General features: G+C 47.7%; 1 protein-coding gene across 1 annotated transcript in view; it reads right to left on the bottom strand.

Moving 5' to 3' along the window:
• Positions 1 to 18226, bottom strand: part of COL20A1 (collagen, type XX, alpha 1) — a 44291-nt gene that overhangs the window by 25669 nt on the left and 396 nt on the right. Inside the window, exons 2-17 of the mRNA XM_009869474.1 lie at positions 15931 to 16041; positions 14689 to 14832; positions 14296 to 14454; positions 13814 to 14014; positions 12434 to 12589; positions 11690 to 11809; positions 11355 to 11519; positions 9528 to 9692; positions 8017 to 8189; positions 7227 to 7356; positions 6600 to 6745; positions 5122 to 5245; positions 4549 to 4688; positions 3827 to 3956; positions 3186 to 3328; positions 1958 to 2090 (exon numbers count right to left, since the gene is read on the bottom strand). Of these exons, the coding sequence (XP_009867776.1) occupies positions 1958 to 2090; positions 3186 to 3328; positions 3827 to 3956; positions 4549 to 4688; positions 5122 to 5245; positions 6600 to 6745; positions 7227 to 7356; positions 8017 to 8189; positions 9528 to 9692; positions 11355 to 11519; positions 11690 to 11809; positions 12434 to 12589; positions 13814 to 14014; positions 14296 to 14454; positions 14689 to 14832; positions 15931 to 16041 (2340 nt within the window). The remainder of the gene's footprint in view (positions 1 to 1957; positions 2091 to 3185; positions 3329 to 3826; positions 3957 to 4548; positions 4689 to 5121; positions 5246 to 6599; positions 6746 to 7226; positions 7357 to 8016; positions 8190 to 9527; positions 9693 to 11354; positions 11520 to 11689; positions 11810 to 12433; positions 12590 to 13813; positions 14015 to 14295; positions 14455 to 14688; positions 14833 to 15930; positions 16042 to 18226) is intronic.

Raw genomic sequence — 18226 nt, 5'->3', positions numbered from 1 at the left:
TTCACTTCAGCCACTGCCCTTAAACTTCAGGGTTTCTTGCAAATTCTACCAAGACATTTTTAAGAAAAACTTCATGACTTGACCTACTCCTGTACAAGGGGATATTGCCAAGTGAGAAGCAATGATGAGAATAAAAGTGGTTTCTCAACGTTCTCTAATGCTTAACTTTTTGTTCAGCACAGCCCAATCACTGCTATACACCTGGTTGCAACCCAGTGTGCCATCCTGAGGAGAGCTAGATGGCTTTCATTGGAGTTTCAGCTCCTAGAATTTCATTTTATAATAAAAATTAGAGTGAAGAGGCCTCAAAAAACAAACCAAGGGTTTGGCATTTTCCAGATAACATAAGAGATTGCCATGCTCTAGGTGAATGAGTTACCATCCACCAGCTCTGACATGCAGAGTGACTCTGTGAGGCACCCTAACCACTTGTGATTGCACAGTACAAGACGGGAACTTTTGCTTGAAACAGCAAATATCTGAGGTACAACCACGTGCCAGAATTCCCCAGAGTCCTGCCTGGAGCCACATCTCCGCTTACATCCATCGCACAAGCCTTATTCAATCTGCTGGCGTCCACAAGTCTCCTCAGAATCGCCCAAGGTCAGCACTGCCTCCTGGAAGCCACCAGCCACCCCTTCTCCTGTGCCACTTCTGCCCTGTGGGCACTTCTTTACTTTAAACATTAAAAAGAGAGAATCACCGTCAAAGACATTGATTGCACATGCAAATATTGGCCTTGAGGAGCATGTGGCACCGCCCTGACTGCTTGTACAAACCAACCAGTGACACCCGGGCACCGGGGCTTGGGTTGGGCTGCCCAGCTGCAGGTCAAAGTTCTCTCAGTACTTTGCGAGGCAAAGCCGGACATCCCTACGGCATCCTTGCTCCTGAACAAGGACAGCAGCTGACAAGCAGAAGCCAAATTGCCTTCCACGTCCCATCAGGGTGTCAACACTAGCAAGGATTGTCTTGTTCAAATATGCCTCGAAGGGCAGCGGCGCGTGTCATTTGCAGTGGGCTGAGGGAGCTCCTCTGACATTTTGTAGCTCATGGCTTAAAATGCAGCCATTCATTTTTCCAAACCCTCTAAACAGATCTAATAGTCCTTTTGTCATTATATACCTGTAGGAAGCTTATTTTTTTTTCCTTGTCAGTACGCAGCTCCTAGGCACTTGCCATTTTTTCTATAAACAAATGTTATTATTTCTCATTATTAATAAAATCCGAGCTTCTTATTCCAAGATTGCCATTTCCTCCGAGCTTCATCAGCTCAGCACTGGTCTAAATGAGTTTATTCTGCAAAGGAGGTTGAGAGTTGAGAGATGGAGGAGGAGAGGACTGCTGCTGTTGAATGAATTGTGTTCCATTCCCTGCCAACAAAGCCATTTTACAGGCAATATTAATTAAGAGGACCTCTGGGAGTGCCACTTTTTAACCTCATATCCTGCCTGTACAAAGTGAGATTTAGATAATGCTTCCAAAGGCAGAGCATGCCTGCAGGATTCTCTCTCATTTTTGTAAGCGCCTTCAGATGAAGCTCAGCTCAGCAATGACGTAGACGAAGAAATCCTCACCCTCCTTAACAGAAAATATTTGACTAACAGGAAACACTCATTAGGCAGCTGAACACCCGACAGAAAGCCAATTCATTTGCATCCATGGACACTACACAAAAGCAGAAGGGGGAAAGCAGCGTATTCTACGTGAAACACATTGCAAGGGTGTCAGATGCCCATAAGATGCACCAGCCTGCTTGGGTTTGTCCAGCCTGTTCTTCTCAGGACAAATTCAAAACACTTTAAGACAGAGAGCAAAATATCTCCAGGCCCTCTGAGACATTCAGGTTTGAGTTTGCAGAGCTGGAGATAACCAGATCTGAGCTGCTGGTGTGTGATGGGCTCTGAGGCATCCTGTTTATTATCCTTAGGCTGTGGATAAAGCACTGATCACTTACTGGTCCTGTGCTGAACAGAAACAGTGTCGCTTCGAGCACCATCTTTGTAATAGGCCCAGATGGATATTTTGTAGTCGGTGTTCTTCTGCAAGCCTGTCAGGACAGCAGTTGCCACATTTCCAGCGATGGAGAGCTGCAGCAGGGGAAGAAATGAGTCAGTCGAGTTCCCAGGCATCGCCAAGCTCCGTCATGCCATCCAAGTGTCTGGCTCACAGATTGCCTGTAGGCACAAATGAGTTGGCCCTGGGCTTTGGGGACAAAGTCTGCTGTTGTGGCTTGCACACACCTAAGCAAAGGCAAAATTTCAAGCCTGATTAATGCAGAGTAGAGGCCCATGCATTGCTGCCCAGTTATCTGGAGCAGGTATGTCAGTACCACAGTGCAGTGCTCTGACACAGGCAGCCGACCTGCCTGGAGCATGAAATCCCTTTGCTCAGTTTCCAGCTTTTACACACACTGGGGACAGAAGCTCCAACACACCCCTACTCCAGCCCAGATGTGAAGCATTGCATGAGACTCGTGTATTTAAACCACCGTTTACACTGGTGCCTGCACTCACACTACAAACAGGGGCTTGAGATGGAAGAGGTCACCTGGCCCATCCCTGCCTCTCCTGCACCACTCCCGTCTCTCATCATTCTCCTCTGTGGGGTCCTTAGTTGGACCTCATCCTTCTTGAAGAGCAATATCCCCAAAGCAGTCAGCGTTTACCAGCACTAAGGAAAGCAGAAATTGTTTCACCTTAGAGGTGATACCTCTAGTTATAAATATTTATTATCTTTGTCTTTTCCACAATGACTTGACATTGTGGGCTGGTGATGCTCTGCAACCCCAGATCTTTTTCTACTGAGTTGCTTCTTAGCTATTTGTTCTACATCCTGTATACCTGTAGTTAATTATTCCTGCCTAAGCTTAGTACCTTCTGCTTGTCCCTATTGAATTTCATCCTTGAGATTTCCCAGAACACTTCTGCAATCTTCCCAAAGCCTGTAGGATTCCATCCCAGTGTCCCTTCACTGCTTCCAGCACTCAAGGTGACTGCTCCTCTGAACAGAGACAGACCCTGTCTTCTTCCATAGGCTCCTTTGACTGGGTACTGAACTGTTTGAGTGCATCAGCCTGAATAGTTTTACACCGCCCTACGCCACTCTTGCAGGTGATGTCAGAGCCATCAAGCAGGCACAAAGCCATCCCAGCCTAGTCAGAGCTGGGGCGGGGCGGGGCATACCTCCTGAGGCTTGTCTCCACTGACTGTGCTCCATTTGATCTGATGGACAACCACATCGGAGGCAGCGACAGCTTCCCACTGCAGTCGGAGACTGTTCCCGGAGAGCTCGGTAACCTTCAGCGCACGCGGCGGAGGGACCTTTACTGAGAGAGGCAGAAGGGAAGCGAGCTGACGTGCAGGCACTGGCAGCGCATTGTCAGAGCCAAGGTGGGGAGCAGATGGCTGGGGAGCAACACATCAACCAGGCAGATGTCTGAGATCAGCCCGTCTTTTTCACTTCTTCAGACCCATATGACAACAGCCATCAGGACAGAGAGGGGTAAATTATTTTTAAAGCCCTAATTAAGGAGGATTTTCTCATTTGTGGAGAGGACATGTAAAAGGGAGAAAGCTAGGAGGGCTGTCAAGGACAGAGCAAAGTGACACAGCATACTTTTTCTTCATTTGCTTCCTCTCCTCATTCCTTCCACCTCATTTTGAACATTACGTGGTTGGGCATATTCCACACACAAAGAACAACAGTAATCTTGGTTTTGTGCAAAGGTTTTGGCCACGAGCTTCAAAATATTCCAGTTCAGACACACACAAGTCAACTTTGTCACCTGTTATTGGGACCAAAAGCAGTTTGATTCCCTACTTACAGGTGGTAACGTTGCCAGTGATTGGGAAGGAGTCCCCTTCATCATATGTAGATCTGACACTGATGAAATATTGGGTGAGGGAGGACAAAGGTCTCAGAACAGTGGATGTTGCAGTGCCAGGAACATCCACCTGCAGGGAAGGACTTGTATGAGCATTGTATGAAAAAGGCTGAGAGTTGGGGTTGTTCAGCCTGGAGAAGAGAAGGGTCCAGGGAGGTGTTACTGCAGCCTTTAAATACTAAAATGGAGCCTATAAGAAAGATGGGGACAGATTTTCAGCAGGGCCAGTTGTGATAGGACAAGGGGTAATGGTTTTAAACTAAAAGGAGGTAGACTCTGACTAGATAAAAGGAAGAATATTTTTATGATGACAGTGGTGAAACACTGGCACAGATTGCCCAAAGAGATGGTTGATGGCCCATTTCTGGAAACATTTAAGGTCCGTTTGGACGGAGCTCTGAGAAAGCTGATCTGGTTGAAGATATTCCTGCTTACTGTAGGGGATTTGAACAAGATAATCTTTAAAGGTCCCTTCCAACCCAAACTATTCTAAGATTTAGATACAGCTGCAGAGGAGTTAGCATGTAGGTGGCAACCGCATCCAAAGGTCCATTTCAGACTTGAGCAGATAAGCCCTCCCTGAACCGTGCAGCTGTAGGAGAACAAGGCAGTATCTGACCTCCCAAGCTGCTTTTCCTTCCACCAGCCCCTTGAAGACTCACCTCACCAGCGTTGCTCCCTCTGCTAGAAACATAGGTGACGCGGTGAGCTTTGACGGCCGCAGACGCAGCCTCCCAGCTGACTCGCACGGACGCGTGGCTGAGCTCAGAGAAGCTCAGGTATCTGGGAGGACTCAAGGCCACTGCAACAACAGTTAGTGACAGCACTCTTGAGGTTCCCAAGCTGCACAATGGCAGTGCCACCATTGCTTTTAGGTGATTCCACCTTGAATATCCTCTTTATGTCACTAGCATACCCATCTCTGGGATGTCATGAAAGGCTACCTGGGCTTTAGGTGAAGAAACTTCTAATAATTCCCTTTTTCTCCCCAGACAACAAAGACCTCAGGGAACAGCTCTTTCAGGAGTACTTTTTTACCAGGGGAAAATCACTCCTTTTTCGCAGTTCACCGTGCAATTAGAGATCTCCTCGGGGACCAATACTCACTCAAGATCAGTCAGGGAAGAGGCAGCGTGTTTAGAAGCCACACGCACAATATGGGAAGCACCTCGTTTGACACCTCTCTCCTGCCTTAAGGGTTTAATAACAACTCAGTAAGCAGCAGCCCCACTTACAGGTGGTTTCCTGGATGCTGGCTGGGTCACTCACATCCTCCCCGTACATCGCATACACCGCGACAGAGTACTCCATGCTGGGCGACAGCCCATCCAGCAAGACTTCAGGCTGGGCCACCTTCACCTGTCAACAGCGAGATGTTTTGGGATACCCTTCAGCTCTAGGGTAACCTGCCAACACCCTCAGCAGAGCAAGACCTTGCAGGAACACCAGCCAGGGTCACTTTGGTTACACTGAGGGGACTTGACCACTTGAGTAGGTGCTCTACGGCGCTTGGCCTCTCTTCCCAAGGGACACGAAGCACCTTGGAGGCACACATTGCCTTTCCCTTCCCTCATCTGCAGAGGTGTAAGTCTCTTACAGAAAAAACGATGCTGCTGATGCTGTTCTGGGCTGGATTAGGGGAAAGTGAGAGAGGGGATCTCGCTTTGCTCAGACGAAGCTCCTGCAGAAGAGCTGCCTGGTGCGATCGGACCCACAGCAGCCGGGCTGCTGCCACCTGCCGCAAGCACCGCACGGCCACAGCTCTCCTCCCACAGCCTGCTGGCTGCAGGAACGGGCTCCAGAGACTCTATGAGGCTGCACATAAGAGAGCACGGTTTCATAACGGGCTGGGAACACTTTAAGTCTGTTTTTGCAGACACTCTGTAGCCTTAGAGCGTTGCTCTCTCACAGCCAGTAGGTCAGGTAACTGCAGAAATCTTCTAATATGCTAAGATGCAATTTTAAATGTTGGCATCTCTTCGAATGTTCTGAATCTTAAAAAAACCCAAAAGCCAACGACCAAAATACCCCAAATATAATTATGCACTAAAAGCAGAGTATAAGCATTAACTGCTCTGCTTTGAAAACCATCCTGCAATTGCTCCTACTGCTGAGCATTCAGGGGCGAATCTGAGTCAAAGAGGCAATATGTGTTCCCCCCTTTTTTTTTCAGAAAAAAAAATAAATCTTCAGCCCACAGGTACTCCAGATAGCTCATTAAAATGCACACACAATAAAGTGTTCTTAGCTGTTTCTAAGGATTTTCCATTCATCAACCATTGTTTTATTCTCATGCAGTGTTTTAAGTCTGATTTTAGAGGTCAGTGAAAACTCCCCTAACAAATTTTCAATTAACGTTTTAAAATAAACACAATAAAGATATTTATGTACAGCCTCAAGGATACAGCGATTACACTTGGGGCTGCAGAGATGACAGTTCAGAGCCTGGATTTCCAGAACCCCATAAGGCAGTCAGTTCTCTCCCTGTGCCTTGATTTCCTGTGTGAAACCCTCGCAGTTACAAATCGCTTTGAGGTACTCCAAGCAAACAAAAAAATAAAAAAACTTTTCCATGAAAGACGTTGCTGACAATTAACACGGACACTTTTTTTCATTTTTAAGCATGGCATACCAATTCACAAAGGTTAGAGCTAGAAGTAAAATCAGCCCAGGCAAAAAAAAATGATATTATCATTATTATCACAAACTCTACCTCTATCGTATAGTCCTCTGCTCCATCGGGGGCTGCAGAGCAGAGCACCAGGTACTGCGTGGCTCCCTGGGCTGCCTTCCAGCTCAGCCTGATACTGTTGTGGCTCAGCTCAGAGACACGCAGGGAGCGAGGGGAGGATAAAGGCACTGAAGGGAAAAAAGAATCAGAATGACATATTTTCAGCGTATGCAGCCTGCGACAACTCAAACCCCAGAGGAGACCTGGCTTTGCAATGGCTAGTGCAAGCTGGTGCACATCTGCCCCACATCTAACATAGTGGAGCTGCCAGTTTACGGAGAATAGGTCTGGATCACTTGGAGTCCAAGGATAAAAAAGCAGCAAGGGGTTGCAAGGTGTTTCTTGCACGGTGCGTTGGTGCCACATCGGTGATGTCCTTTGCAGAGTGATGTAGCTCTCTGATCCAACCTACTGCTCAAAAAAACAGGTTGCTCGGGGTCCTGCCTGGTCAAGTTCCGAACATCTCCACAGATGAAGGCAGCTGTAGACAGGCTGAACTTGAAGGAGGGGGAAAAACACAGTGCCAGGCTCCACTCTGGGCTGGTCACAAAGAAGCTTTGCCCACCCATCATAACCATGCACCAGCACAACTCTCTACTCACGACCTACATGTGGAGGTGACGCCTCTCAGCCCGTCCCCAACAACCGTGTCATAAATAGGAAACACCGACACCAGGTACTCCGTGTGTGAGGTGAGATTGGAAAGCTGCAAAGAGGAGACTGCTCCGTCTAAAACCACCTGAAAACATAAAGGAAGGCGGTCAGGAAGACAAGGAGGTGCTTGCTTCTCTTCAGCAAAGAAATGGCTGAACCGGACTTCACCAGCACGTGTGGCTTCTTTGTGGCAGATCTGTGCCCAGAAACACGAAGTCCAGTTGCACTCTGAATTTTGTGCCAGCTAGCATCTCCCCAAAATAGAGAGGTAAGAGGCCATAAGTCCTCTAAGGCTGGGATCTGTGCAAACACCAAGTGCAAGACTCTGATTGTGCTCTCACTGAAATAGAAGGGAATCAATCCATCAACAATTTGGATTTGCTTTTGTAATCATATCCATCCCAGATGAGCATCCTGGGACAGCTCTGTGTACCTCAGTGTCCTCGTTGAGTCAAAACAGATGCTTTAGGGAGGGAATAACGCTGCCTAAGAGAAAAATCAGCATTGGCATGGTTTGCAGTATTTCTAGCAAGATGATATATGTTGGGTGTCCTCTTCTACCTTGTCATCCCATCAGCTGATCACATTTACACACAGTGTGCACGTAATTTCATCTCTGGCTTTAGCCGTGTCCCTCAAGAACCACTCCTCTGCCTACTTCTCTTTGTCTACACAAGTCTACTTAAATTCCCAGCACCATCTGGAAGATACAGGAGTCTCAGATGTGCAGAGAAAGATCCCTCACCTCTTTGGGGATACCACCCTTAGATGGGTAATACACAACCCGGTATTTCTTTGGTGGTCTCGGAGGAGGACTCCAGGTCAAGTGCATGCTCTTCGAGGTCACAGCTGATATTTTAAGGTCAGTTGGGCTCATCTGGGGCCCTGTGTTCACAGGGATATCTTTCACAACGCTGCCTAGGAATTAAAAACACAGTTGTTTTCTTAGATTCGGACTTCTCATGCCAAATGTACTTTCCAGCTCATAAATATGAGTGATATTTTTCAAGTCAAGTTACAGTCTCCTTCCCTACAGAGCATAGAAACTGTTCCAAACTGCTCTGAAATAAATATTTAAAAACTGGACATACAGACAACACAAATACTCTGTAGAGAACAGGCTGTGTATGTTGATGGATGTCGGAAATGTTTTTTTAAACACAATTCTGCATTTTCGTGCGCATCCAAAAGATGATCCAACTTTTCACAATCAGAAAAATTTGTCACAATGAAGGAGCAGAAGTTACTTGGGTTTCTTCTTGGAGCAGCCCAGCTTTCTTCAGTCTAATCTGCACCTTTGAAAAATGTCTAATTATACCAGAGTAGTACAAATTAATAAGGATAAATAAATTTATGTCTATGAATCTCTAGAGCACTAACATGAAAGTATGCTTGAAAGTTAGACTTTCCCATTCTCTTTAGGCCAGTTTTAGAGCAAAGAGAGATGGAAATATGTACACAATAATTCTCCTAAGGATTTAAGCTAACAGCTGGAGTTGTTCTTCAGTCTAGTGTTCATCATACAGGCTGCTCTCCAGCAAAGGAGAGAAATGGGCTGTTAACTTGAAATTGCCCTAGAGATCCACCCTTTAAAGTAAAATGTGGAGGGGAAAAAAAAGGGAGTTCAGATATTTTATCATCTCCTCTTCCTACCTCCACATTTCCTCCATACACTTCCCCTCATACATTCTCAAATTAGCTCTTTTGCTTTTTCTGCCTTCTCTTGGTTGGAAGAAACTCAGAAAAGGAGATGGTTACAACACATTTATCATGCCATATGATCACGGAAGAGGGCAAAGAAAGCCCCTCTTTCCTAGAATAGTAGTTACTGTCATTAAATGATTATATCTACCAAGAGTTATCGAAACCCCTCATAGAAGTGGCTGTTGCCTGCACTGGCCCACAGGCCAAAAGCAGATAACTAAACCAAGAGCATCAGAATGGAAACATCTACAGGCAACGTCTCTCTGTGACTTGTTAGAAACAGAAAGGAGTCTGAAGCAGAGCGACAGTGGAAGAACTTCACCCAGCAGGTCTTGTAGAAGACAATGATCGCAGGAGGTACTGGCCAACACGCTGACGTGGCAAGGACCATTGCCAAGCAGCAAGAGGGCTGAGCAAGGAGATCAGCATTGCAGAAGAAGAGTCGGGTGGTGCTGACAGGGTGGTGGAGCTCATGGAGGGAAAGGTGTGAGAAAGGGTTAATCCTGATGGCAAGGATGGTGGATGGTGAGCAGAAGGAAGTTTTCACTTCACCTGTGTTTTCCTTGCTGCTCTTCTCTTTGATTCTGGTGCACAGGACCCGGGTGAGCCTGCCAACCAGGGAGCTCAGCAGGGGGAAATCCAGCACATTGTACACAGTGAGCTCCAGTGGCTCCGAGGCCACCTGTTTCAGCTCTGCCTCATCCGCGTTCTTCACCCCTGCAACCAGAGAACGAGACTGAGAAAAATCCCCAGAAAGAAGCAGCTTCTGCCTCCTGCCTCTGCACTTTCTGCTCAGGGGCAGGATGGGTCCACAGTCATCCTGCTCTCCAAGCAGAGCCTCCCAGTCATTCCAGTGGGGTGGTAGTGTCTGAGAACAGCCTTGGGCTTTCCTGCAGCAACAGCCTCAGCCCAGCCTGGGATGGGCTTTCAATACTGCAGGCTCAGAAGGTCTTTTGTGGCCTGGAGACAGCCTAGTGAATCCTTCTTCTGTTTTCCTGCCTCCTCATCACTTGCAGGCTTTGCTACCAGGAAGGCAGATATTTTTCACCCTAAGAGGCAGTTGGCATAAATGGGGGAATGAGTGAATGAATAAACAACAATTTTATATTTATGAGGTGCCAGCATTCCCCACAGAGAGCCTGCTGTTCATCAGAACATCACATTGCATTTCGAGAGTGTCAGGGGTGAGCAAAAAGCAGGCCATTTATTTAGCAGAACTTCACCATCACAGAGCAACGCCCATTGCTATCCTACTCCTCTGCACCCTCATCAACCCCCTGCAGACCAAGCCCCACAGGATACAACTTATTTTGCTTCCCAGTGCTAGGCTCAGGACCACACCAGCATTGCTTGGGCAGCACTGTCATCAGACACGGATCCCACCTGGTTTCTCAAGTTTAAGTCCGTTACCTGAAGAGCTTTGCCATCCTCCTGTCTTTCTCTTGCAGCAAGAACTAGGGTGCTATTGAGATTAATACTCAGGTCATGATGTCTAAGGACCAAACAATGTGATTTTCCTCTAACCAGAGAAGAAAGGCAAAGACCCCAGCCAGGAGCAGATCTCCAAGGGGGTTGAGGAGCGCAGATGCTAAGCTGTTGTGCTACACAACTCACAGCTGAGACTCAGCATCTCCACTCAGACCATGAAAGGAATCACAGTGCCAGCCACAGCTACATAACCCTATGCAATAAACCCTTGCTTCTGTCTTCCCAAGATAAATTAGCACTTAAACTTCTGGAGATTGCAACTTTAAGTGAGTTTTCTATGTAACTTTATTGCCTATGTGTTAGTCTAGTGGACTTGTTTAGTCATCAAGGACAGAGCTGCTCAAGGCCATTTTATGTCTCATTATTGCTGCTGGGTAGCAAAGAGCAGATAATGTTATTATTCAGAGAAATGGAAAGTTGTGAGAGACAGTAATTATAAAGGAGGTCTCCTGCCCTCCCCCATACAATGTTCTGCTGCCTAAATCTGCAGCTGAGAATATTTTTCTCATGGCACAGGTCTCCGAGGTGCACAAAGGTCTTTATGGATGGAGGTGTGAAATATCTCATTTGAATGAATATTTTTTTTCTAAATAAACAAAACCCCATTTGAAGACACTGCCTGTGTTGAATAAATGAGTTAATTTTCTTCTTAGCCACAGTGTAATGAGGTCTTACCCACTACCTTGGTTTTACAGCCTCAGGACGCTTCTAACGAAGTTCATAGAGTCATAGAATGGCCTAGGCTGGAAGGGACCTTAGATATCATCTAGTCCAACCTCCCTGTTTTGGGCAGGGACGCCACCTTCAAAAGTGAATTAGTTTTGTCCTACAGCTTATCAATGGCTTTAGTCTTATCAATGGCTTTGGTCTTACCAATGGCTTTGGTCTTACCAATGGCAAATATCTCTATGCCCAGGTTTTTCAAGGTCTGAGCAGCCAGGTTGGCATCATCCTGGGATTTCCCATCGGTCAGGAGGATTACCAACTTCTCAGCCTCCAGCCGGGCACCAACGTCTGGTTTCAGATTCTGCTCCAGGACGTGGGTCAGCGCCAAACCTGGGGAGGAGCAGAGGTGGATGGTGTCCTACAGTCTCACAGATGACTCCCCCACCTTAATCTTTTCTCTGCCCTCAGCGGCCTTGGTCCCCACAGGTCATCCCATGGGAGCGGCTTCCCCTGCTGCAGCCGCACAGAACATTTTGCAGAGACCTGTGAGGTGGAGTTACCTGTGAAGGTGTTGCCACCTTTGTACCGCAAATTCCTCACAGCCTCCAGCACCTGGTCCCTCGTAGAGTAAGCGCTCAGATCCCACTCTGTGCGGGGATCGCTGCTGTACTGGGACAGCCCTGTTACAAAGCAAGAACTATCAGCATCGTGCAAAGCAAGGTCAGGTGCAAGAGGAGACCTGCTTTAGGGAGGCTCTGAAGCATTTGATAGGGTCTCAGTGGGTTTCGTGAATTCTGAATTGATAAGAGCTTAATCAATAAGGTCTTAATCAAGGTCAAACTACTCAGCTGCAAGGAGTGGGAAGGGTTTATGCTGTCCTGTTTCACGTACAGCCTGGCCAGTGTTAGCATCACTCAGGACTGGAAGCAGCATCATACCGAGCTGGACTCAAAGCAGCTCCAGTGTGGCATTGCCACCGCATCTGTCTGCTCAGTGCTGTGGAAGCTGAACACTTCGACAGCGGCAAGCAGCAAATCCCAAACGTGTCTCAGCATCAATGCCCAATACAGCGCTGCCCAGGACGCATCACTTCTGCTCACCATGCAGATATTGCTTACAACTAGTAGAGACCAGAGCTTGCTACCAGGTAGGAAAAACTCAAGAGCCTCGCAGGACCCCACCCTAATGGAGTAAAAGCTAAAGGAGCAAAAGCTCCTCATGAGGAGCACATAATCACAGGAGCAGAGGCCAAGGCTCCTTCAGACACGGACTCCCAGAAGTCAGGAAACAGGAAAGTGTCCTACCTACTCTTATCTTGTCTTGGGCAACACTGAAAGGGGAAATCAAATTGCTCAGAAACTCCTTAATGAGCTTGAAATTGTTGCGTCCGATGCTCCAGGATCCATCCACAAGCAGAACAATATCAGTCTTTGCAGCTGTGTCACACTGAAACTGGGAACCTGGTGGAGGGAAAGGTTTGATATTGAGAGGAGTAATTGTAAAAGAGGAAAAACTGCTTTGGTTTTAAGCTAAAAAGCAAACCTGCAGTGTAAGACCTTGTCTGGAGATGGTCGATTGAACCATCTGCCAGCCTGACGCATCCCAGCATCTTTGGAAAACCGTACGGCTAAGGGGCAACCCACCTCAGTACCATGAGGCTGAGTGGTGTGCAGCTGCGCGTCTGCGAGCGGGTTAAAGTTGCAGGAGGTGTGTGCCTAACCCAAGCACTGCTCTCTGCAAGCTGTCAGCTCCATTACATCTCAGCCCCAGCCCAGTGCTTCCCTTTTATCTAACCTAGGTCTCCAAAAATTGGAGGTGATTGCTTCATTCCATTCCGTCATGAGATTCCCCCGTGGGCTACAATTATTTCGTGGCTTTATATGAAATCCAATCTCTCCGTAAAAACCTGCTGGCATCCCAGATACTCAAGCCCTGCCTTTCTCCCCACCCCAGGCCTGCAGTTTGACAGAGGATAAGATAGGGCATGCTGCTGATGGAATGCATTTTCCTTGAATATTTTTCAGATGGGGGCCATTCCACCTTTGGTAGAGGGAAATAGATGACCCCATCAAGATTCAGTGAGCTGCAGATGTTACTCTCCTATCTCTTTTCACAGCCATGGATTCCTACTGGTGTCAAGGGACCAAATGAGGATGCTCTGGCCATTCCCACCACTTCAGCAGTGCTGTGAGCCACCTGCCCTGCCATCAACCCAGCTGATGAATCTGAAGGATCATCATGGATCAGAGAACAAGTGCAGGAGGTGGAGCAGGTTGGTAACGAACATCACTGGTGTGCTCCTCCCCTTCTGAAGATTTAGGAAGGTCTAGGCTAGGGAGTCTGTTGAGGAACACAAACTCTTACACAGATCTGTCAGAAGCAGGGGGAGTTGGCAACATGAATGGAGAAGATAGCGGCAAATCAATAAATTAAACCATCTGGAAGGAATTTCTGGCCTAGCTCCAGATGGCCTTAAAACCAATGATGCTCTGCAGAACTCCAAACTTCTCCAGTGATTCCTGACAGTTCCCCAAAGCATGACCCAGCAATTAAAATCACTATCAGCAGCGTTTGTACTCTTGAAAATCTTGGCAACAGAAAGTGGGATGGAAGGCCTGTACTCAATGAGCTTTAGGGAAAACAGTGGGGAATAAGGAGTAAGACGCATTTGAAACCCCTCTCACCTCGCCTCAGTGACTCTTTCGTGGGTTTTTCTTTTCCTAGCGGCTCTCGCTCTGGGTTTGCAGGAGTGCGCTGGGATGACCTGGTGGTTGTTGGTGTTGCTCCTGTCACGCTGGACTCCACGCTGGGCTGGTTTCTTGTGGTTTCTCCAGAGCCTTTTGGCTGAGTCCCCTTCTGCCTTTTCTTTTCAGCTCTGTCCTTTACTGTGCTCCAAAGAGAAAAACTCCATTGTCCCTAGCTGTGTTATCCCTGCTGCAGTCACCAGCTGATTTCAGTCACGTTTGACAGAGGTGTAAGGGGCTCAGAGAGAATAAAAGTCCTACAACCATTTGCAAGCAGGTAGCTAGACAGAGGAGACCGTGTTGGTTCGTGCCTAAGACAGCTGCAAACAGTCTCATGAGCTAATAATATCAGTAATGGATCACATCAAAAGTCTGCCCTTTCCATTATATTTGATGGTGAAAAATAATGAAGTCTCACCCACCTGGTTGTGTCAGGACAGTGTTCAAGGGTGGAGGGGTGGCCTCTGCCACCCCACTCTGCTCAGCTGTTGAGCTCCCTGAAGAGGTGAGATTCTTTCCTGATGCAACTCCTGAGTTTCTTCGGTTATTTCTTGTCTGGGATGCATTTTTTAGCTCCTCTACTGCAGGAAGACCAAAAACAGGGAGAGAGAGTCAGTCTAGGCAGGTGTGTGAGCCACGGTCCATCTTTCATCTCCTTGGTCTTCACCATCCCCCTTTTAAACCTTTCAAGTAAAATAGCACCAGCTTCTGCAATTGTGCCATAGTCTACAGGGCAAACTGAAGGATGAGCCACATCTCCAAGAGCCTCACCTCAGGAGCTCTCTGAATGGTAAAATGTGACACGCTCTACTTACTCACAAATTTCCTCTTGGCAAACAGGGCTTCCTGGGAGCCATTGAGCACGTAGACCTGCAGTGTGTACTCCTTGGTAGGGCTCAGTCCCCCAACCGTGGCTTTGGGAGTCTTGGTTTTCAGCATAACTTCTTGCTCTGAGTCCCCTGAGGTGGGATGAAAACACAGTTCAGAGGCTGTTAGAGCTTAAATTTAAGCTGACAGTAGCATCGAGCAGATGGAGCAAGGCAGCTCTGCAAAGCAGCAGCCAATGGCTGCACCACAGTGTCTGTGCTCCACAAAACAAATGGACACAGGCAAACCAGCTCGCTAAAAATCTTCTGGTTAAGAAGTCTGCTACCTTCAAATTGTGGAGACGGATGTGTTTCTGACCCCTCCAGCCCTGTGCTCATGCCTAGGGCTGCAGATGGAGCTCCCCAGCCCAGGCAGAGGGAAAGCCTCAGGCATGTGCCGGGGATTCCCTGCATTCCCGGGATGCTCACTGCTCTCTCTGAGCTGAGGCCCAGGGAGCAGCAGGAAGGAATGAGAAACCTCCTGCTCCAGCTTTGAAAACAGGTGGGGGCCAAGCTAAAAGCGGGTGGATGATCACAAGAGCTCTGCCGCACGCACTATCTCTCCTCTGTCTTGCTCCGAGAGCGGCAGCGACTGAAAATCAAATGCCAGCCAAGACTGAGGTTGCTCCAACCACTGCTCCCTGTTGAGGGACACAGTGTCCTTCCAGCACCACCAGGATCAGTATCCAGGCAGGGAGAGCTGGAGCTTGTCCGTGGCAGGGAGCCAGGGGCTCAGAACCCCACGCACACGAGGGGCCAAGGACTTCTCATCCCATATCCCTGCAGGTGGGGGGAGAGCTGGGTGCACCCACAGAAGAACCAGACAAGGGACCTTTCCCCAACTTTTTTCTCCCAGTCCCAAAAAGCAACACTTTCTGGCCCAGGATTTCTCATGGGATGAAGAGGGGTGAATCTCATCTCCCTCTTGTGAATGAGGGATAGAGGGACTGTGCCTGCACTGACGTGGCACTGTAGGTCGGTCTCATGGTGGCCAGAAAGGCTTCTTGTCCACACTATGTGTAAGAAAAAAAGGTTTTGATCCAGGTAATCGACACTTGAAATGAGAAAAACTTAAGGTCTAAATAATGCTCTCACTTAAGTCCTATAGACCACCAGTCAAAAGGTAGAGCTCAGTCCCTCACTCACACACAAATCTCTGCTGGGTCTGACGTCCAACACGTTAGCACGTACCTGCCATCGGCTTGACCCGAACTTTGTAGCCATTGATGTTCCCTTCAGTCTCTTTCCATTTCATCTGGAGCCTGTCTTCCGAAAGGACAGTGAGTTTCAGCCGGCCTGATCCTGGAGAGGAGGAGACATATCCATGTCGTCACGGATGCAATTCCTCCCTCAGTGTACGCACCCACAAAATATCACACAAGTCATCTCCTCTGTGGACTGGGGAACAGCTGCAGTGCAGAGAAACCTGCACCATCCCGTGCAAGTCCTCAGCATCCCCTGCTGCTGCACGGCAACTCCTGCGATTCCCCCTGCCAGGAATCCTACCCCCAGTCACTCTGAATCGGTAGCCTCCACCCTACCAGTAGAGGAGTTTCCCAGGAGCTCAACTAAGACCTCAGTCTCTAGCACTGCTAACAGGGAAAACAGCCTGTCACAAGGGTGAGGGCTTTCTCTGCACCCCTCACATCTTGGGGGACTCTCCCCAAGGCTTTCACGCAGGATGTTTTATTTCAAGCAAGTGTGTTTAGTGCAAACATCTGAAATGGGACGGCACAAAACAGATAAAAGGGCTCATTGAAGCTCTTCAACAGGTTTGGACTCCTGGAAAAGACAGAAATTGCCCAGGTGATGGATCCCATATTTCTGCAGAAAGATCTTTTCAGAGGCAGCTCCAAGGACCAGCTAGGTTTAGAAAACAGGGAAATGGGGAAAAAAAAAAAAAAAAAAAGAAGAAGAAGAAGAAAGAAAACCTGATAAAGTGTAAATAACAGTTCCTGGCAGGATCATAACTCATGGGCACCAGCTTGCATCAGTTTGCTGCAGGGAGCAGGAAACTAAATGACAAATCCTGAAGAAAAAAATAGTATCAGACAAGGAGATAAAAAGAAGAAAGAACACATTCCCTTATCACTTCCAGTTTTCACAGATATTTTCTAAAGCCCAGCTAGATGTCTGAACTCATGTGTCACTCTCTGATTCAACGACTCCTTGGTAAAACATAGCTGTACTGTCAGACAAATGTCACAATACGAAAATTTTTCACTCAACTGGATGTAGGATGGCAACTCAGCAGATTTCTTTCCCCTCCTTCCTGACACTGTACCTACAGCTGCCTTTCCAGCAGGCTGCCCTAATTCACAATGGGTGAGCGCATCCTTTGCCTGCACGCTATAAGAACCTGCACCCAGATGTCCCCCTCATTTGCAGCTGTTAGTGATCTCTTTCCCTTTACTATTACTCATAAAAAAAAAGCTTAGGGTGACCTGGAAGGTCAGCTCAGTGCTGGCAAACTGTTTTGCAGAGGATTCCTCAAGTCTCTAATCTGGTCCAGACATTTCCTGACACCTTTGCCATGAAGTCACAGCCCAGGAAAGCAGTGAGAGCTGGCACTCAGGACTCACTTAACCTTTCCTGCCTTAACCTTTCCTTGCAGAGACTTCCTGTGGGCTGCCCGGCAAGCAGATAACTATTTTGGGGAAACAAAGCTCAGATTCACATCTCACCCCCGGCAAATCTGAAAGGGAGGAAAGAAAACATGGAGAAGAGGGGTGAGGGGCAAAATCAAATCACAGATTCGTGCCTAAGAGAAATGGTAAAAGATCACAGAACAATGAGGGGAATTCATAGTTAGATTAAACATGGAGCTGTCTTCTTTTGGTCAAGTGTGGTCCAGCTCCTCGGCCATCGCTCTAGGAGCCCAGAAGCTAAAAAGGCAAAAATGTCCCCAGACAGATCAGAAAGGACAGCATCCTCTAAAGCGCCATTATGTGTCAGATGCAAATGAACCCCAGCACCATGAAAGCTCCACTGTTTCCCTGCTCTGTGTTGGATGTGTGCTATTTGATGCTGTAACCTTGCTCTCCAGCGGACAGGGAGTTAAGTCCAGACTTAACTGCAGAAGCTGGTCTGGAAGATACACAGTGCACAGACACGTCTGTCCAAACTCCGAAGTGCCATCACCTCGCTCGAAACCCTTGTGCTGACCACTTCCACAGAACGTTCAAACATAATATAAAGGTGGCTCTTCAACATCAGAAAGGCTATGGAGAGGTGCTCTAGGTATTTTCTGGTCATTCATGGTAATATGGGAGCACTATATATTGCAGGAGGAACACACTCCATGTGCTTTCTTATCCAGATGTTGCACCAGGTATGCACCAATAGTTTCAGAGCACTGGACAGATGCAGTGACTAACAGAAGCAACACCCTTTTTCTTCCTATTTCTCAAGCTCCATTTGCAGATCACATAAGCACCCTTCATTGCTCATACAGGCTGAAATGCATCCCTGGTGTGAGGGAGCGGCA

This window comes from Apaloderma vittatum, unplaced genomic scaffold, assembly GCF_000703405.1.
Source record: "Apaloderma vittatum isolate BGI_N311 unplaced genomic scaffold, ASM70340v1 scaffold3105, whole genome shotgun sequence".
Lineage (NCBI taxonomy): Eukaryota > Metazoa > Chordata > Aves > Trogoniformes > Trogonidae > Apaloderma > Apaloderma vittatum.
Note: the sequence above shows the minus strand (reverse complement) of the source record. Positions and strands in the feature narration are given on the sequence as shown.